This window comes from Notechis scutatus, chromosome 3 (genome assembly GCF_049901735.1).
Source record: "Notechis scutatus isolate UNSWTSFEM ecotype Mainland chromosome 3, rNotScu1.2, whole genome shotgun sequence".
Classification (NCBI taxonomy): Eukaryota; Metazoa; Chordata; class Lepidosauria; order Squamata; family Elapidae; genus Notechis; species Notechis scutatus.
Window position 1 is genome coordinate 190,510,222 of NC_142011.1, and position 22,239 is coordinate 190,532,460.

General features: G+C 35.7%; 1 protein-coding gene across 1 annotated transcript in view; it reads right to left on the bottom strand.

Annotated features, from left to right (window-relative positions):
* CSMD3 (CUB and Sushi multiple domains 3) overlaps positions 1 to 22,239 on the bottom strand; it is a 618,612-nt gene that overhangs the window by 55,715 nt on the left and 540,658 nt on the right. Inside the window, exons 54-60 of the mRNA XM_087962106.1 lie at positions 21,235 to 21,408; positions 17,692 to 17,877; positions 12,725 to 12,898; positions 10,524 to 10,706; positions 5,705 to 5,881; positions 3,705 to 3,884; positions 1,951 to 2,124 (exon numbers count right to left, since the gene is read on the bottom strand). Coding sequence (XP_087818232.1) covers positions 1,951 to 2,124; positions 3,705 to 3,884; positions 5,705 to 5,881; positions 10,524 to 10,706; positions 12,725 to 12,898; positions 17,692 to 17,877; positions 21,235 to 21,408 — 1,248 coding nt within the window. The remainder of the gene's footprint in view (positions 1 to 1,950; positions 2,125 to 3,704; positions 3,885 to 5,704; positions 5,882 to 10,523; positions 10,707 to 12,724; positions 12,899 to 17,691; positions 17,878 to 21,234; positions 21,409 to 22,239) is intronic.

Here is a 22,239-nt window from a genome sequence, read left to right on the forward strand (position 1 = left end):
GTTGAAGCTGAAGTATTCATTGACAGGTAAGTCATGAGAATGCTACAAAGGTTGTAAATTTGAAAAATGGTCATAAGTCACTTTTTTCAGTACCGTTATAACTTTGAACGGTCACTAAATATGTTTCATTGTTGAACAACTCTATAGATATTAATATGCTTACAATTCTTAGAATAACAGATTTGGAAGGGACTTTGGAGGTCTTCTAGTGAGTCCAATCCCCTGCTCAGGCAGGAAACTACACTACTTCTGACAAATGGTCATCCAATCTCTTCTTATAAGCTTCTACTATTGGAGCATTTACAAGTTCTGGAGGCAAGTTGTCCCACTGATTAAGCAAATGAAATGAACTGTTATAAGTCATGGACTATCTGCAATTTCAAATATGATCCAGTGTTAAACATTCAGGAAAATAGGGGTGCATCAGCATTTCAAGAAAGTGTTTCAATAGTAACAGTAGTCTCTGCAAAATTCATTTTTTGATTACATTCTCCAGGAAAAGTGGGACTTTCCCCCTCATTTCACTGCAATCTATCACCATCTTTCTCATCCTGGCTATGACTATAATTAAACCTCCCTAAAACATCACTGATTGTTTGATTAATTAATGCTAATAAGATGTCTGTTTTTCATTAGGTTTTTTTTTTGCTTATCAGTTTTAAAAAAGACAACAAGAGTCAATTTAATGTAGTGATCAAGACACAGGGCTAAATACCAGGATTTTAGTTCTTGGCTTAGGTATGAAACCAGTGGGATAACTCTGAGCCAGTCATTCTCCCTTAATCCTAGAAGAAGGCAATGGCAAGCCAGTTCAAAAAAATCTTGCCAAGAAAACTGCAGGCTCTTTTCCAAGTAATTGCCAGGAGTCAATACATACTTGATTGAACAAAATGAACAACTAGGATCCAGTTAGTTGTTGCTGCAGGTGACAACTGATCGATTAAATTGTTTAATTGGAGTTAAGATGTTTAAGGAAAAAAGGACTAGAAAGCAAAGATGAAAGAGATCACAAGCACCTGTGTGGTCACTGCAATTTGTTCCTTGCTTTGTAATGGATATTGCAGTTTTGTTGAATTTATATATGTGGTAAAGAATCCCTGTAGGTTTTACTTCACTTCTTGTAGCAGACTTTGGGTGGCAATGCTCATCTCCATTTCTTTAGGCCATTGAACCCAAGCCAGTAAAAGATATTTCTATGATAATGTCCACAATAACACATGGGCAAACAATAGATACAAACTCAAAGTATCCCACTCCAAACCTTATAGCAGAAAATACAACTTCAGCAACAGAGTAGTCAACACCTGGGACTCACTACCTGACTCTATTGTTACATCCTCAAATCCCCATAACTGTAACCTTAAACTGTCTACCATGGACCTCACTTGATTCCTAAGAGGTCTGTAAGCAGGCGTGCATAAGTGCACCAGCGTGCCTATTGTCCCTGTCCTATTGTTCCCATTTATTCATACTCATTTATTATGTATATACTTATACCCGTTTATACTATGTTTATATGTTATCTTCATACTTATACTTGTTTTCTCATACATGCTTGACAAACTAAATTAAATAAATGATCATGCCCATACGTTATCACACCACAGCACAGAGTGTCCAGTGAAACATGACTTACTGTTACCTTCCCACCGAAGTGGTACCTATTTTTCTACTTGCATGTAGCATGCTTTAGAATATAGGTTGGAGGAGATGAGGCAAGTGATGGGAGCTTATTTTGTCACACGATGTAGGACTCAAACCACCAGAGCATCAGCCTTCTGTGGTGTCTTTTAAGCTACTCAGCCAAAGTGCCCCATTGGGTGTGTAGAGGAAACATTATAATTATTTCTTACATATATTTATAGTTTTTCTTTTGTTACATTTTCTTTTAAGATTGAATGGAAACAATTATCAGCCTGGAATTCAAATATTAAAAAAAAAAATACTTACGTAAGCACTGTGGGACTTCACCACTCCATGTTCCATTCCCAACACAAGTCAAAACAGCAGGAAAGGATAATTCATAGCCAGGTGAACAGACATAACTAATGCTAAATCCCCAGTCAAAATTTATTCCTTCCTGTTTTCCATTAGAAATCTGGGGTGGAGTTGGACAGGTAACAGCTGTAACAACATTTAGAGTCATTAGCATAGCAGCTGCAGCACAAGTCTCCTGTGTCTATACTGACTAAATAACCATATGTGCTAATTCAACTTTTTTTTTTTTAGAAAAAAAGGTTGCTGTATGGTTTTGATTTTTTATTTTTTTTTGCTTTACTGTGCAAATCATTTTTTTTTACTTAAATATTGTTTATTATCACAGCCTTTTGCCATTTTGATGGGCACTTTGATTGACAATTATAGGAGTTGCAGTTACATACATAAGGAAAAAGAAAGTTGGGATATTTATTTCTTTATTTTGAAATACATAACCCAGTAGCTAAAAATAAATCATCACAATTTGGATACTAAGACAGGTTAAGATATAAAAAATTAATAGAAACGTATTTCCTATTTTATAATCTCATTTCAAATGGCATATCCTCATGTCATTCTCCAGAACACTATTTGAATTATGAAAGACATGCTATAGATATTGGAAGGGATGCAATTGGATATAATTCTGACTGTTCAAGAAATAAGGTTGAAGGAACCATTCTAAATCTGGTTTCTACCTATGTGTATTTACATGTTATTCTGTTCCATCCAGTGCATGATTTGTATCAGGGAATCATTCTGAAGTCAAATCAAATCGATGTGAAGCATTATCATATTCAACAGTTCTATTACAGTGGTATTTCAGTACTCATCCTTAATTCATTCTGAGGACCATGATGAGTACTATAAAACATGAGTATCAAACAAACCATGTAATGTATCACTTGCCTCTTTGTTGCAACTTTCTATCTGTCCCTTTTCCTATGTCAGAGATCTTCCCAGCATGGCCAACTTCCTGTCCGTTCTCTGTGGCTGACCCCCACTTCCTTTTGTAGTGACCTTCCCAGCATGGCTGACTTTCTGTCCACCCTCTGTGGCTGACCCCACTTCCTTTTGCAGAATGTCAAATGCCAAGCAAAAATGAATATCAGGACATTTTTCAATCAAAATGCATGAAGTACTAAATTTTATGAGCCAGTTGAGTACTGGGGTACTACTGTAAGCACATATCTCTCTTCAGTGGTGTGTGGGAATCACCTTGGGAAACCCTGGGAAGAGCCACAGCCAGGGGACTGGTTGGATAAGAGGCAGTTTAGCCACAGGAAGAATGTAATAGAAGGATAAATGGAACTTACAAAATTCTATTAACATAATCTTAGTATAAAGTGGAATCCGTTCATCTGGGTGTGCTTTCCGCCTGGACAACTTTACAAGGCCAACATCAACCATGCATGTCTTAAACTACATTTTATGCCCATGACATTTACAGTCCAAGAATCTAGGGAGATTCCCTTATTATGAGACATTTACCATTGCCTCTTAACTAACTGCTCACCTAGTTGTGGCTCTCTCTTTGACTTCCAAGCTCATTTGCCAATGCCATTACCTTTCTCTCTCTCTCTCTCTCTCTCTCTCTCTCTCTCTCTCACACACACACACACACACACACACACACACACACACACACACTTTCTGTATCTCTCTACATCCATCCATCCATTCATCCACCCACCGACCCATCCATATACCCAGATTCAAAGCAGTACCTTTACAAGTTGCCAGAATTCCACTCCATGTAGCATTACTAGTACAAGTACGAATTTTGGAACTGTTGGCTTCCATTGTGTACCCAGGTTGACACATGTAAGTAACATTTTGTCCAACTACATAATCATCTCCATATCTCAATCCATTGGCTGGTATTCCTGGGTCTCCACAACTGATTACTATGAAGGGGGGGAAATTGAAGATGTAATAATATGACAAAAGGTGTTTCCATTTTAGAAGGTGAACAATCTAGAATAATTTTAGAATGTGATATCGATGGCAACTTCTTTCATTTCCACTTTTCTAACTTTGTGAAGCTTGAATTAAGACAAAGATAGTCTTGTAATATAATGGCAGAATTCTGGACAATGATTCACAATGGCAAGTTGCTTCTACTGGGAAACTGCCAGCTAGCCTGGAAGGGGAGTTTAAGCTTATTCCTATTGTGACTGTGCAAGGACTCTAAGGTAAGCCCATTCTTGACTCTCACCTGCTCTTCCAGACTAGCTGGCAGTTTTCCAACAACTGCTACCTAAAAGGTCCTCTCTTATCTGCCAACCATCTTCTGTGTCAAGGTGTTGGGACAATAAAATGAGACCTTATTTTTTTTCCTTCAGCATCCCACCTACTATATGCTGACTTGAAAAGAGAAGGAAATTATATTTAGCAAAAGGCAGAAATTTGTGCAAGTTGTCCATTTTAGAGATTGCTTGAACAGCTTCAGGAGACTGCACCTTATAGTTTGACATCATATCTAAGGCCACAAACATTTAATCTTCCAACCCAAAAAGAACTAATTGAGAAAGGGGGTAAAGGATGCAGCCTTGTCTAATGATTCCAGGATTCTGGCAGTTACTCCAATTAAATCATGAGCCTCGAGCCACACTCCCAAAGCTAAAGAGGATTTATTAGAAGTTAACATTTCGGCATTTGCCTAGGCCTAGCCAACTCTAAGATATATAATTCACTGTCACCCTTGACCCTGCTTTCCCCCCACCCCTCTGGTTCTATCATCCAACGAAACATGTCCATAGCCAAGAGTCATCAATCATGCTCTCCAATTAGATTTTTGCACAGAAGCTTCAGTCTTCTAATCAGTCTTTGAAATAAATATGAATGGAATGTACTTTTAATTCCACACTCCTGCCTGCTCTTTGAAACTTCCCCCACCTTCTTTCTGTTGACAACTATAAAACATGTATACAAAATGTTTTATGAGTTAACAGCAGCCTTGTCTAATGGTTCCAGGAAATCTGAATCTGGTAGACCCAGGGATGGGTGTACTATTTTTGCCCAAATGAACACATGTAGTGTTAGGCAGTGGGGCCAGGAATTGCTTAGGCATATCTACATAATTGTGCATTAACACTGAAGTATAGTTCCTTTCATTAGAAAAGATTCAACCTACACATAAGAAATAATACATAATTACAGCAAAAGGGCAGTAATATTCTTTCCATTTTTTCCCATGAAACTTATTATGTGCCATCAAGACAGGGTTAACTTTCAGTGACTGCATGATACTTATATCTGCCGCCGTAAATCTTCACCCATCATTGCTGTCGTTAGTCACTCAGGTCAGCTATTATATTGAGTGCTGAACATCTCAGAGCCTCAGCAGCACTATTAACACTTGCAGGCTAATGACAGAAAGGACCACTCTTCCCTTCAAAAATGGGAGTCAAGTGGGTTAAGATAAAAACAGAGGGAAGTAGGGACAAAGGGCAAGGAACACTGGAGATGCATCATAAGTTACACAAGAGCAATCTGATGGATGCCTCAAGTCTCCAAGCTGTCTTTGCCTTCTCTGTGTAGAGAAGCTAAGACACCATCATTGGTTTGCATGGAACAATCTTGAATAGTCAAGCTCTGGAAACCTGGTCCTGGGAAAAACAAAAGCTAAATCTGCTCTTTTTCCCCAATCTGACTTTCCCCAAATATAGCAGATGTAGGTGGTGTCCTAAAGATGGTTATAATAGTAGGAACAATGGATACTTGCTTGTACAATTTGGCAAGGAACCAGACCATGTCCCATTGGCAGTGCATTGTCGTACAGAAGGTCCAGACAGAATGTAGCCTTCCATGCAGGAATAAATCACAGAACTAGAGAATGTTGTGCCATCAATTTGAAACACTTTCCCATTAGCTGTTGTTCCAGGGTTACCACACTGAACAGCTTGAACAGTCAGTGTGGAAATGCCAGAATTGGGAAGGAAAACAAACACAGAGAACAATTACTTAATAGCTTAAATAATTGAAGTTGCAACTAACAATCCAATCTACTCATTAAAAAGTAGTTTACATGAAGGAGATAAAAACCGCTTCCTTTTCAGTGGCATAAATCTTGCCCAAATGCCTTGAGTTTTCCTCCCAATTTTTCATATATTCAGCTGAAATGGAGCCTTTCTTTAATTTTTCTTGATTGAAATATGGTTGCAGTTTTCAGAATACCATAAATATTCTGCCATATAAATTTCTACACAGCTTGAATTGAAATGCTGAACTATAGCTCAAAATTTATGGCTTTTCATGAAAATATTCTCAGCTTTTATCTACATTTTTGAAAAGATGAAATAGTTTGCTTTTATCAGCTTAATTTTTTATATCAAATGTTATCACGTTTTCCTGATCATTTGCTGCTTCTGAGCAGGAAAATGAGCATTCTGAAAAGTAAATAAATTATTCAGTACTACAGCTACAGGGCAAAAAGCCATGTACATTTTTGTTGTACACTAGAGTACTAATGGCTACCTATTGAAAATCTTTTTTTTAACATAAATAATCATTTTTTTTACTTTAACAAGCCCACTCATACAATTCAACTGGCAAACATTTAGACAGCAAGTCTCTAATAACATTCAGCATGATCTCACTCTCTTATCTATCGCTTTGTTCATTAAATTATTTTATTTTAAGAATTCTAGCCAATTTGAAAAATTCCAGGTTGAATTGCCCAGTTTCAAAATTCACAATTCTTTTATTTATTTTATTTACTTATCTTTTGTGTTGTAATTCAGTATTTTCAGGCCATTTTGGCATATACATGTGCCTATCTGTATGTATATATGCATATGTGTAAATCTACATCATGTGGGTGAAATAGTTGCACCTGCCTCAGACATCCTGATACAAACAAATGACTGTATCATTTGTGTAGTGAAGTCATGTTGCATTTATCATTTTGAAATCACCGTAGTAGCTCATTATGGATCCTCATCTTCTAGTTAATATAAAATTGAACTGTAATTTAAATGTACACCATAATAATTGATTTTGTGAAAAGAGAATACTCTTATCACTAACCATATTTATAAATCTAGCTAATTTTTGTAAGTAGTACACAGCTATTTAGCACACAAATTTATTTAAAATAAACAAATCTGTATTACTTACTACACACCTGTAAAGTACATGATTATTTCTGCTGGTGGAGTGCTCAATTGTTACTAAAAATGCTAAAACCAAGTTGTTTTATTGTACTCAGATCTTTGTGTCCTATCAAACACTAATTACTGTTCAAATTATTTGCAACAAATGATATTCCCACAGAGAATACAATGATGCCAGATGCTATCAATGTCAATCATACATGAATTTTAGTTTGCATAAAATATGCTCATTTTAAGAGACCAGCCAAGACAATGACAATAGTCTCAAAGGGAATCTTATGGAAAAGTTATGGGGAAAAAATTACAGATAAAACAGCATCATTTTTGTATGCAAGTGCTAGCTATATCTAAATAAAAAGTGTACTATAGCAGAGAAAGTTGCATAAAAATGAAAGCATAAATTGCTTTGCATAAATTATATAAAACACCAATCAAATATATATATATATATATTGAAAAAAATACAGCAATAGAAATAGCACTTAGACTCACAGTGCTTTACAGCCCTCTCTAAGCAGTTTTACAGAGTCAGCATCTTGCCCCCAACAATTTGGGTCCTCATTTTATCCACCTCGAAAGGATGAAAGGTTGAGTCAATCTAGAGTCTGGTGAGATTTGAACTGCCAAATTGCAGTCAGCTGGCAGTCAGCAGAAGTAGCATGCAGTACTGCACTCTAACCACTGTGCCACTGTGACTCATACAACTTCAAATATAGCAATGAAAGGAATTTATTTCCCAGTTGGTAAAAAAAAAATGGAGAAAACTTAGAATGGTCAAAAAATTAGAAAAATTAGGTCATTGTCCTACACTGGAAACTATAAGGACAATACCAAGAACCAACTTCTTCATTATGGCAGAATAGAATGGCCTCTGAAGTTGAAAAATCTATATTAGCATACTTTGTGCTGTGTCATGGACTGGAGGAATTTATTTTATTGTGATTGTGACTAAAACAAAATTCCTTAGTATCCCTAACAATTTTAACTCTGAATTGGGTTCTACCTCTAGGAATGAGTATATAATTTGTGTATAGACATATTCAAATTCAGTTTCTACCATCTCTATGAGAAGTATATCTCCCTGCTTGTCATGACAGGCAATTCTATATTAGGAAAACAAACAATCTGCTTTATTAGAAAGCCACTTCTCCTGTTCCTTAGTTTTTCCTAGGACATACACTCTGTATACTATGTTTAGAAGACCAACAACTAAGCTCAGAGAGCACAAGGATTTCATAGAGTTGTGATCATATTCAAAAAGTAAGGTTGGATTTTTAATTTACTTCAGGATAAATTCCACTACAGATATGTCCCATGGAAAATGCATGAGTACAACTGCTTGCAGTGCTCTAAGTCATGGGTGTCCAATCTTTTGGCTTGCCTAGGCTGCATTAAATAAGCAGGGTCCACACTTAACTTCATTAAACCAAAATGACAAAATGTGCAGAATGATATCACTATATAAACCCTGTCATTCTGAACATGAATCATGATATTGCAAGCAAATACTGAAGGGTAACTTTCATCATCTGGTTTCGTTTTCTTTCTGCAAATACCCATGAGTAGGAAATAGAACAGATAAGTCAGTGAATAGATATGACTGAAATAGCTGTAGAACAACTCATCACAGCCAACTCGCTATGGGACAATTCAACACAGAATAATTCAAGAGAGGGACAAATAAAATTGTAGGTCACTTCAGCCTCAAGGACTTCTAATCTGAGAAGGCTCACACTTAAAATCAGTACAAGGTCTGCTGCAACTCACTTGTCCCTCTCTTGAGTTATGCCTCATTGAATTGTCTTGAGGCTGTAATTAGTTGTCTCATTATGGACTGAAACATTTGGAAGTTTCCTAGGATTTGGTTCCCTCAGAATGTGTGTGTGTGTGTGTGTGTGTGTGTATGGTATTCAGCTTTGTCAGCTTTGTTCGGGTATTTTCCCACATCATTATAGTTGTACTTTTAAAGTTGTAGCAACATTTTGGCAGAATCTCATTTGCCATCATCAGGTTTCTGTATTGTGTTCGTCTGTGAGTCAGACTTTTACAGTTGTTTCAGTTTTAAATTTGGGGCTAGCCTACTGCTGTGCCAGAATGGTTTTTAATTCATCCTGATTGGTTGGGAGTCTTGGTCTGTGTTTATTGGTCTTGGAATTTGCTGTGTTCTGCTTGCACTCACAAACAAAAAAATCTCCACATCACAAGCCAGGCAAACACCTGGGCACAAACAGATCCCCCCTGATACCTCCAGCTCAAACACACCCCAACCAGGCACCCAGATGAAACCTAGCTTCCTAATGAATGATAGCCGTCCATTTACTCGGAGCCAAGCTGCACTAAAAGCCTCCAATACAGGAACACAATGTTGCCAGCCAATCAAGACAAAAAAAAAGCCACAAAACAGACAGAAGATATTAGAAACACCAATCAAGCAGAACACAACAAAATCCAAGACCAATAAACACAGACCAAGACTCCCAACCAATCAGGATGAAGAAAAAACCATTCTGGCACAGCAGTAGGCTAGCCCCAAATTTAAAACTGAAACAACTATAAAAGTCTGACTCACAGACGAACTCAATACAGAAGCCTGATAATGGCAGATGAGATTCTGCCCCAAACGTTGCTACAACTTTAAAAGCACAACTATAATGACGTGGGAAAATACCCGAACAAAGCTGAATACCATACATGTAAATACCAAAAACTTAAGAAAACACACACACACAGAGACACAGACACAGACACAGACAGACAACACACACACACACACACACACACACACACACACACACACAAATATATATATATATATATATATATATATATATATATATATATATATATATATATATATATATATATATATATATATATATATACACACACACACACACACACACACACACACACAAAACTATACATGACTGTGTTAAGGTCATTAGGTTTAATATAAGCAGCTAATAGATTTCAGATATATGATGACTTTATCAGAAGTGGTATTCTGCAGGTTCTGACCAGTTCTGGAGAACCGGTAGCTGAAATTATGAGTAGTTCAAAGAACTGGCAAATACCACCTTCTGACTGGCCCCCATCTATTATCTGCCTACCGAGTCCCAGCTGATTGACTGGGGCTTCTTTTACATAGGAAAATCTTTTACATAGGAAAATCTTTTACATAGGAAAATGGAGCTGGAAAGCAGGTTAGTGGGGTGGGGAGGGAATGGGATTTTGCAGTAACCTTTCCCCAGAAGTATGGTGGGAATGGAGATTTTACCATATCCTTCCTTTGCCACGCCCACCAAGGCATGCCCACAGAACCAGTAGTAAAAATTTTGGAATCCCACCACTGGACTTTATTATAACTTTTTGTTTAATAAAAACTCATGCAGTGCTTTTAAAACCAATACAGTTATGAAAATAATTTACCTTTACATTCTGGTTGCCTTCCTGTCCAACTTCCATTTGCCAAACAAGTTCTTTCCTCTGATCCATGAAGGATGTAACCAAGCTCACAAGAGAACTGTACAATACTTTTAGTTCTAAAATTAGTTTGTTCTCTAGAACCATGGCCTGGGATTCCTGGATCCCCACAAGTTCCTGCTGTGTCACCTGGAAGAAAAAAGATCATTTGGGATAGAATACTTAGAGTTACATTGTATTGGTCCTGCTATAGGAACCTGAAACAAGAGGAATCAATTTATAATCGGTGCAAAAATAAAAGTAGGCTATAAAAAAAAAAAGGGGGGGGGAGGTATCCATTCCAGACTTAACAATTGTACACTGACTTTCTTAATTTGGAACATATAGCACTCAGCTGAGACCATAGAAATTTCAAGTCCCTTATTTAATGTTCTTGAATTATTATTATTTTTTTAAAAAAAACCAGAATAAAATAAAACCAGTGCTTTATTTCTATGGTATTGTTTTTTAAAGAATCTATCGAGCTCAATGTAGAATATGAGTTATAACTAAAGTCAGTAGCTTGTCTAGTTTAAAATCAAATTATATTCAGCGTAAATTACACTGCGGCAAAAATCAGTGTCCAAGTTATTGTAATAAAAATGCAGTTTACCAAGAGTAAAATGTGATATACATTACAAGAAAAATGTGTCATATTATGAATTTATTATAAAGTTGTAGAAGTTTCTCTGGAGCTTCAAGCTTGTAAGTTATTACAAGCATTGTAAAATAAAGTGAAATTGGTTCCTACATTTCCAGTTACATTTGGAATATGAGAAAATATTTCATCTATACATTTATATGTCCTTTAGCAAATAATAATATATAGGCAATCCTTCTAATATTATTTGATTATGTAGAAATAGGGTCCATCATATGCTCTTCTTCTCTCTTATTGTTGTGTGATTAAAGAATAGGATATAATAACAAAGCATGTTAGGAATTATTGAATACATGTTAGTTTTGCCACAAGACAATTATTAAACCTGCTATTTTACTATGGAAGATGTACCTTCTAGGATCACAAATCATAACTTCCATGTGAGAGTTAATCCACAGAAACTGTTTATGCTTTCTTATTTATATCGGTGTACACAAGTCCTTGACTTGTGTGAATATGCCATTTAATACTACTTTTTGTTAAGCTACAGTACAACTTAGATATTATTCAGTTATCTGTTTAACATTAACAGGTGCGTTTGTTTAAAACTCATATATCCACCTCTGCAACTTTCTGATAAATCTACCAAATACAAGGTAAACAGCACACAGACACAGGCACACTCACAAATCTCTACATAGGTGCTGTATGAATTTCAATTCCAGTAAGCTTTTACCAGAACATCCAAATTTTGAGGAAGCTAAACACCAAAACAGTAACTTTAAAGATGTAGCTAATAGATAATACTATAACTTGTGTATACAGCTGAACTTTCCAGAGATCTCTATCAGTTTACAATAATAATTTATACAATTAAAACTATCACAACACATTTGTTTAAGAAAAAGATTAAGACATTCAGCTTCCTTCAAGTTATGTGTTATGGTTCTGATGTGATTCTAATTTTAAACAATATAACAAAGCACAGCTCTGCTTGCTATTTATACTATTAATCAAACTATATATTTCTATTTATTTGAAAGCTGTATTGATACCCTTGTGGAATTTTAGTTCTCTAATATGCCATGAATTAGAGATAGTTTTGAAAAATCTTCTCCAGAAACTATTCTGATATGAGTTCAGCAGAAACAGATATTATATGGATGAAGACTGTTGGTATGCAGCAATTATTTTCCAAATTAAACAAAAACAAATCAAGGAGAAGAAAATGGTGATGCACAAATTACCCATATGAAATGTAACATACTTCCCAGTAATATGCAAAGAGAAAGAATATATAAATTCCTTACCTACTTTTCAATCTTCCTGTTTTATTTACTAATTTTCTTTTAGATTAAATGTTGTTTGAAATCTATCACTTCCCTTTTAGTTTTGCGAATTTATATGTGAATGAGGGCACCTAATATGAAACTTATCTTTGATTACAATTGTTTGTGATTTAAAGGCGGTCTGGTTTTAGAAATCCTGAAAAAGAAACAAGGGCACCCAAAAAGAAAGCTGTATTGGATGGTTTCAAAAGCACATTCACATACTTTAAAAGTGGTACCTGAGCAATGAGGCATTGTTCCACTCCAGTGTCCGTTTAATTGGCATGTCCTGGATGCCTGGCCTATTAATGATCTCCTTCCTGAACAAGAATAATGAACAGTAGATCCAAATGTGTATTTCTCTCCAGAAAGGATCGCATTTGGGGGAATGCCAGGATGACCACAGTCAATCACTACGATACATAAATATTGGAGATAAAAATTATGTTATAATCAGCCAACTAAATTCTCCACTATGCCAGCACACTATCAATATATTTTACCAATACAATATTATGGTGAAGATGATCTTATAGACATGTTTTTCATATAATTCATAGAACAAATTGCTCTTCATTATTACCAATGTATTCACTAACCTATAGCTATTCTTTCTCTCTCACACAGTGTGTATGTGTGTGTGTGTGTGTGTTTGTTTGTTATATTTCAAACCTTTTAAAAATAAACAAAGAAACATGCAGTCTTATCTGAATTTACAGAGAGTATTGCAATAGTTTCTTGTTATATGGTATCCCTTTTTGAGATTATGTTGTGATCATGCACAAAACATTAGATTTTGGTCTTAGGCTTGGACATTAAAAGGTATCTTCTATTCTAACTCTGAAAATAGAGCAGTTAAGAAATTGTAAGGTCAGTTTTAATAAGTCCTAGGAGTCAAGGTATGTGCTTTGTGAGAAATACCAACCTCTAAATTCAGCTTTAAAAAGAACTGTTACAACAATTGTTTTTGAATAAACCTAGAAATGACAAATATCTATGCAACAATCAAGATCAATAGTATTATGGTCTTTAGAAATCAAATCTACCATCATGAAAACAGCTGGCTGATCAGCCAGATCAATTCTTCTTGTAAAGTGCTAATCTGGACAAGAGTTGGTTTTCCAGCTAAGGTCAATTACTTTGGAATAATAATTCATTTTCCACATCCCTCACAAGGTCATCATCCTTTTCATTTTGCAGAGCGAAAGAAAGTCAGTCAACCCTCAAATCTGCTCAGTTGCCACATGATAGCAAAGCAGAGAAGGATGAACAAAGATTACTGGTGACCTTCAGCAAAGTCATCCAAGATGTGAAGGCCATTTTAGCTGCTCCACTAAAGCAAGCAGGCAACTGCTAGGTAGGAAGATGTCAGAAAAATATACTAATTTTAGTGACACGGGGGGGGTGGGGGGGGTGGGGTTCATTTCATACTCCATAGAAGAAAGACAATGGTAAAGCACTCCTTCCTTTTATAGGAAAGGAAAGCAACATGAAGAGGCACTGTAAAGTGATTGATGATATACTGCCAGATGATGGGTCCCTCAGGTCAGATGGTCTTCATCAAGCTACTGAAGAAGAACTGAGGATCTTTTGGAACACTAATAGTGTTTACGATTCAGATAGATTAAAGCCTTTGGGATGTTTAATTATTGATATTGCCAGGTAGAAAAAGCAAATCTGAAGTAGTAAAGACAGGGTTACCTTGGGAAAGTCAAGACATTCTGATAGATGGATGATTGCTTTATAGCTAAATAATAAATGCTGAAAATAATAAATGATATAAAAATGATAAAATAATAATAAATAAATGAACATGGCAAAATTCACCATATGAAAAGATGACTACACATTGACATCTTAGGCATCAGAGAAACTGAGATAATTTCAGTCAGCAAATCATACTATTTACCACTTAGGGCCTAAAAAACAAACAAAAAAGAAATTCTACTGTCTATGGAGATTCTCAATCATCCAAGTCAAGGGTGTCCCAAAAGTGCTTTTTCAAAAGGCAAGTGTACTTTGTTTTTCTTTGAAGATGTTTCGTTTCTCAACTAAAGAAGTTTCTTGAGTTAGAAGCAAAATATTTTTAAGGAAAAACAAACTCCCATTGCCTTTTGGAAAGGCACCTTTGGGAGCAAGGAATGCCTCTGCTTTCATACTCAGTAAGAGCATAGCAAAAAGCTGCCTGGGTACAATGCAATGGGCAATATGAATTGGACCTTGTGGACATATTTTTAATAGAACAATTGTCCAAGTTTATGTACCCGCTACTGATGCAGAAGAAGACAATTCTGATCAATGTTATGATCAAGTTCAATTTGAATTTGATGAAACATGCAAGCCACATACGCTACTTGTGGCTGGAGACTAGCCAAAGCTGGAAAGAATAAGGAGGAAAAAAAGTAGTTAGATTGCATGGACTAGGTACCAAAATGAAGCAGAATATCAACATCTTAATTTCTACCAATCCCATTATTTTTTTTATCAGGAACACAGTTTTCAAACTGAATACTTATATATAATTGGTATTTATATATTATAAATACTTATATTCACGGACCATAGAAGATTAACCAGAGAGAAATCAGATGGACTATATTATTGGTATAAAGTGATAGAGCTCAAAGATAATAGCAAGGATCTGCCTTGCACTAACTGAGGAACACATCATGAATATCTATTTTTGACACTGTAATGTAGCTTTATTGATTTAATTATTTAATTTTTGATTGAAAATATTTTATTGAAAATTATTGAATGTTGCCTAATGAAAGGCAATTAACTGTGGTGAACCAAAATTGAAAAACAAATAAACAGATAACAGATTAACAGAGCTGGAAGGGACTTTGTAGGTAATATAATACAACCCCCTATCCAAGCAGGAGGCCGTACACTATTTCTGACAGATGGCAGTCCAGTCTCTTCTTGAAAGCCTCCAGTGATGAAGCTCCCACAACTTCTGAAGGCAAGCTGTTTCATTGGTTGATTGTTCTCACTGTCAGAAAATTTATCCTTATTTCTAGGTTGTATCTCCCCTTGATCAGTTTTCATCCATTATTCCTTGTCTGGCCTGCTGGTGCCTTGGAAAATAGCTTGACCCCTTCCTCTCTGTGGCAGCCCCTCAAATATTGGAACACTGCTTCCCCTCTTCACTAGACTAGCCATGCCCAATTCCTGTAACCATTCTTCATAGGTTTTAGCCTCTAGTCCCCTAATCATCTTTGTTGCTCTTCTCTGCACTCTTTCCAGAGTCTCAACATCTTTTTTTACAGTGTGGTGACCAAAGCTGGATGCAGTACTCTAGGTGTGGTCTTACTAAGGCTTTATAGAGGGGTATTAGAACCTCACTTGATCTTGATTGTATTTATCTATTAATGCAATTTAGGATTGCATTGGCTTTTTTTGATTGCCGCCGCTCACTGTTGGCTCATATTTAATTGGTTGTCTCAATAGTCTCAAGGCTCCTATCCAATCCAACATCACTCAAAACTAGGCATGCACACCCCTAACTACCTCTATTCCAACCACAACTGGCCTTAAATGCAAGCTACTCAATGCAAGAAGCCTTGTAAATAAAATACCTGAATTTCTCCTCTTAATAAATACGGCAAAATTCGACATTATATTTGTCTGTGAAACATGGCTTAATGCATCTTTCCCTGACTCCATTACCACAGTAAGAGATTATCATGTTTACCAATCAGATCGTGAAATCCATAGAGGAGATGGTGTTGCTATCTTCTATAAAAAGTCCCTACATCTAAAAAACATCCAATTTACCCAGGAGCTTGCTATTCCTGAGACCATCGTCTGTGAACTGTCCTTAAATATCACATTTCAGTTCTTACTATGTTACAGAGCCTCTGATTGTGACATCGAACATGCAAACAAGCTAAATACACTATTAACATGGACACCATCCTGCCCACACACTTTTATCTTTCTTGGTGACTTCAATCTTGGTCAAAATTGGGAGCGTCCTATCAAATTCTGTACCTGTCAACAGTGGTGTCCCCCAAGGCAGTGTTCTAGGACTAACTCTCTTCATACTCTACATAAATGACCTCTTTTGATCATATTAAGAGCAACTGTGTTCTCTTCGCTGATGATGTAAAGCTATTCAACACCACAGACAATACTACTACCCTCCAAAAAGACCTTGACTATGTATCAGAATGGTCAATCAAATGGCAACTTCAAATCTCAACAAATAAATGCTCTGTCTTACATATTGGCAGAAAAAATCAGAAAATAAAATACAGGCTGAATAATCAAGACTTTGTTGATGATCCAAACTTTGTCAAGGACCTTGGAGTACTCATCTCAAATGATCTAAGTGCTAGAGAGCCCACTGTAACTACATAGCCAAAAAGGCATTAAGAGTTGTTAACCTAATCTTACATAGCTTTTTCTCTGGTAATATTACACTATTATTATAATATTACACTAATATTATAGCTAGAGCATACAAAACATTTGCTAGACCAATACTCAAATACAGCTCATCAGTCTGGAACCCACATTACATATCTGATATTAGCCCAGTTGAGAAAGTCCAGAAATATTTCACAAGAAGAATTCTCCACTCCTCTACTCATTGCAGAATACCTTATGCCACCAGACTTGAAATTCTAGACCTAGAAAACCTAGAACTATGCCTCCTTCGGTCTGATTTAAGCATGGTATATAAAATCATACATTGCAATGTCCTACCTGTCAATGAATACTTCAGCTTTAACCATAACAACACAAGAGCACACAATAGATACAAACTCAAGGTTAACTGCACCAAACTTGATTGCAGGAAATACGACTTCAGCAACAAAGTGGTCAATGTCTGGAATACTCTACCTGACTCTGTGGTTTTTTCCCCAAACCCCAAAAACTTTAACCTTAGACTGTCTACTATTGACCTCACCCCTTTCCTAAGAGGTCTGTAGGGGGCGTGCATAAGTGCACCAACGTGCCTATCGTCCCTGTCCTATTGTTTCTTTTATATATTTTTATTTTTCTTATATGTATCGATGTATTCATAACTATGTTTTTACTTATACCTATTGTCTTGTAAGCAATTGATAACTAAAGATAAATACAAAAATAAAAAATAAACATTACTTCAGACATTGACTTACCTTAGAATACAAGTGTTTAGGATTGCTCTTACTGCAAATTTTAGTTATAAGTACCAATATTTTAAAATACTTACTAATACATTCTGGCAGATGTTTATCCCAGTGTCCATTTGGCTGACAGACTAAAATTGAAGAGCCAAATAAAAAATACCCAGGACTGCAGTCATAAAAAACAACCGTTCCATAGGTGAAATTTCCATGTTCTATTTTACTTTCTCTTATAGAATTTCCAGGGATTCCTGGATCCGAACAGTTGACCACTAAACAAGAGCAATAACAGAAATTGACATGACCTGTATATTTCCCATTCACATATCAAAGGCATGTAAAGTTAATATTAATTAATGCTGGCTTATAAATATTGTGTTTTAATGCATATTTTTTTTTGTTTACTAGAAAAACTTGAAAAATATTTGCATTGTATTCTGTATGCATACACTCTATGATGTATGTATCCTATAATGAGTGGTGATATTATGTGAATAAAACTTAATGCCACTCTCTCTGTCTCTGTAACCTTACAGAATTAATACTGAAGCACAGCAGTACTTTTTGATATCCACATGCTTTTTAAAAAACGAGTCATCTTTATTTCCAATTCACATCCAGAGAAAGAAAGACTATTAATGAAAATGCACTGCTTTCTTGTAAGTAAACATACCTATCTTGCTTATAGGTAACCATAGAATTGCATCACCTTCCTATATAATATTTAATAAGCAACACTTTGGGCAAACTTCCTAATGCTAATATGAAAGATTGCAGCACCTGCAAAATATTGCCCTGAATGAAAATTACATTTTATAGTCATTATGTATCTTGTCAAAAATAATTAGGCCACTTATTGAGCATACCTAGTGTTTTTTGTCTGCACAATAGTATATCTTGATAACTCAGCCCAGACGCATTCAATAATTTCTATCAAGCTAACCAGCGGTGCAGCTAAGTAATTTCAAACTCTGAACCTCACAGACTTACGCGTTCTCCGTGGCAGCCATATCCATCACATCAGCTATAAAGCATGCATTAAACATGTTTCTTTTCCCCATCATCATCATTCTATATAGAGAAATCGTTTAAGTAAGGGCAGTTTTTCATTTTTAACTAATTTTCATCACAGCACCATAGGAAATAAATAACTAAATAGTATTGGAGTTTGCTGCTCTGATGATTAAAGCATCTAGAAAAGAAATGTCCTTTAGTGGGAGAAATATACCAGCACTTATCCCAACTTGACTGATTTGAAAAAGTTAAGTGTGATCATGTGTGATTAGAACTTGGATGAGGAATAAAGACTCTCAGAAAATTCCAGAGTTACAGGCAAGGTTAGAAAACGGAAAGAAAAAAGCTAACTACTCAAAGAAAACTTTACAATATACCACAAATGTACATAAACCAGAATATAAATAATAAAATAAAGAACTAAAATTATGAGCAACATATAAAGTTTACATCTAAGAAAAAATAAAAGAAAATAACACAATATATTATATATTATATAACAACAAAACTGTAAGGATTGCTATAATGCTAAATAAAAGGTAAGTAGCAATCCTACACACTTCAATACTGGTTTTTTAAAATTACATTTTACAAATATCCTGAGTGGTTTTCATAGCATGAATGCTGCTCTGCCTCCCCACTCCCCCCCGCCCCACTATTAGGGAGTAAATTAACTTAACTTTTCATATAAGGACCTACTAGCTTGAGGTTATTTAAGAAGTTAACTAGCTTCCACCAGGCAGTTTTGATTAATTTTTATACTAATCAATTTCTTTCTCAGGGTGTTCAAGAACTGGTTTGAAAGAAAATGTGTATAAGCTGTTGATTTTAAAGCAACTCATTTGTTTCAATTTTCCTCTTTTTAAACAAATAAAATTTTCTGGATGTTTCAGCTTTTCAAAAAGAAACTCTAATCAATACACATATTAAGTGATCTTTAAAAAAAATCAAGTTTAAACTATTATAAATTAATGTTCAGTGACCCCCAAATCATTTATCTTTTCCAAGTAATGTGTTAATGTTAATTTATCAGAAGATGCAGAGGGTATTTTTTTAAAAAGGGAACTTTAGGAAAAAAACAAAAAACAGAGAGAACATCTACAGAATTTGTGTAGCTACAAACAAACAAACAAAATCTGTGAAGGAGGGACTTCCGGTTTGAAGGGCTTCGGTGATAGACAGAAATCCGCGATCGTGCGTGGTTTCTGTCTGGGCTCGCCACTGGAGTGCCCAGAGCCGACTGGTTTCGGGGCTAAGCCACCCCGTAGAGGTGGTGAAGAGCGGGGAGACTGCCAGCAGGGTTGAGGAGAGCCACATCTCTCCTCCTCAGCTGGCCATTACTCCCTTTCCCAAAGGCGGTTGCAGCGGTGGTCAGAAATGGCCACCACAAAGGAGAACTCGACCGGAAAAGAATGTGCAGGAGGAAGATAAGAAGTTAAAGTTTTGGCTGACCAGGTTAAATTGTAAAAGCAACAACTAAGGTACCCTGGAATTTAAACTTACAAAAAATAACATCGCTCCCAAAGAAGAGTCGGAAGCAGTGAAGGAAAGTGAAAAGGCTTCATCTGAGAGATTCATAAATAATGTCCCTGATGTTCTCCTGATGATAATACAGGAACAATATGCTGTGATTTTTTTTTCTAATATAGCATATGACCCTGGATTTCCTGATAGTTTTCCAACTACAAGTAGTCCTCAACTTATGAGTAATTGTTTAACAACTTTGTTAAGTATGATAAACCTGCATTTACAGCCATTTGCAGTGCTCCATGGTTACGTGACTGTGTACAATGTTTTTGTTGGCAAACTGCACTTATTTCCATGCTGCTGCAAAAAATTCCTGATACCAAAAATGGTGAGCCACTTAACAAGTTCGTTGAAATGGTGGGATCAATTACAGTCATGAATTGAGGAGTAGCTGTATATATTAATCAAATACAATTGTTTTAATAGTGGATTAAACGGAGAGGAAAATAATTATAGCTCTGGGTTGAAATGAGGGTTTCTTGGTGCTCTCTGAGTTTGGCTGTTTTATTGCAGACATTTCATTATCCAAATTAGGTAACATTATCAGTGCACTATGTTTGGGTAATGAAACCTCTGCAAGAAAGTAAACAAGCTCAGAGAGCACCACAGACCTCCGATGGATCATAGTTAGCATAATGCCCATGTCAGCTGCAGACATTTCTGTAAACAAAAATAATTTGAACAGAAATCTAAGAATAAAAATATTCAAAGTATCATTCCATTTGATGTTGTCTAACTGGATATTAACTGCGTAATGGAGTAAGTTCCCATTACTTGTCCCAGCTTCTGCCAACCTAGCAGTTCGAAAGCATGTATAATGCAAGTAGAAATAGGGACCATTTTAGTGGGAAGGTAACAGCTTTCCATGCTCCTTCGGTGTTTAGTCATGCCGGCCACATAATCACAGAGATATCTTTGGACAGCGCTGGCTCTTCAGCTTTGTAACAATGAGCACCACCCCCTAGAGCCAGAAATTACTAGTATGTGAGGGAAACCTTTACCTTTAACTGTAATATTAATAGCATAATCCCTATCATTAAAATGCTCACCCCTTTCATTAAAAAAAGACTGCCTTTGACATATCTCACCTTTGCATATAGGTGGTGGTTGACTCCACTGCCTGTTTGCCTGACACTGGGCTTTTGTTGGTCCTTGCATAACATAGCCAATATTACAAGAGAATGTCACAACATCATTGAAATTGAAACCATTCCCACTTGTTCGTCCATAAATTGGGCTCCCTGGATGACCGCAACTGACAGCTAATATCAGAAGAAGAAAAAGAGAAGAATATTGTTATAATTAGGTTACATAACCAATATTAATCTCTTATTTTGTGAGATATTTTGTAGACTATAAAGGTGATCCTGCACAGAAAGTAGAAAGTGTTGCATGAAAAAACAATTGTATTGTGAGTGTCCACACTCAAATCTTTACTACTTCCAATTCATTAATGTCCTAACTTGTAAGTGTACCTTACATTTCTGAATACTGAATACTGATAGTAGAAAAGCTAAGACTGACAGAAGAAAGAAGAAGGTGATAACAGAATATTTTGTTGGAGATTCTATTTTTAAAAATTAAATTTGTTTCCTCCATATTGATCTACAGAATAGTTATTAATCCATATATATTTATTTACAGTCTAGAAGTACTCAGAATTATTAATACATTTAAATTAAACCTATCCTTAAGTCAATTTAGAAATATATCTGCTAATGCTGCCTGTTAGAATATATCCTGGAAAAGAAAAGTTGGGTTTTCATTCACAATGTTTGCTTTGTATGTATTAAACTCCACAAGACAATGTTTAATGAATTTAATGATAGGTTGAAGAAAAAGCTCTTGTGATAACCTATTGATATGAATGCTTCAATATTATTGAACCTTTCACATGTTTATTACCTGCTTGTCCTGAACATCAAATTCTAATGACTACATCATTGTGACTACAACATTTATTTTTCATTTTATTTATTTTTCAAGAAATATGTACTGAATTGAATGATACAAGTACCCAACGGTCTATACTAAATTATAGCAATATATAATATGGTATTTTAATAGGATTTCATTATAAAATTAAATATTAA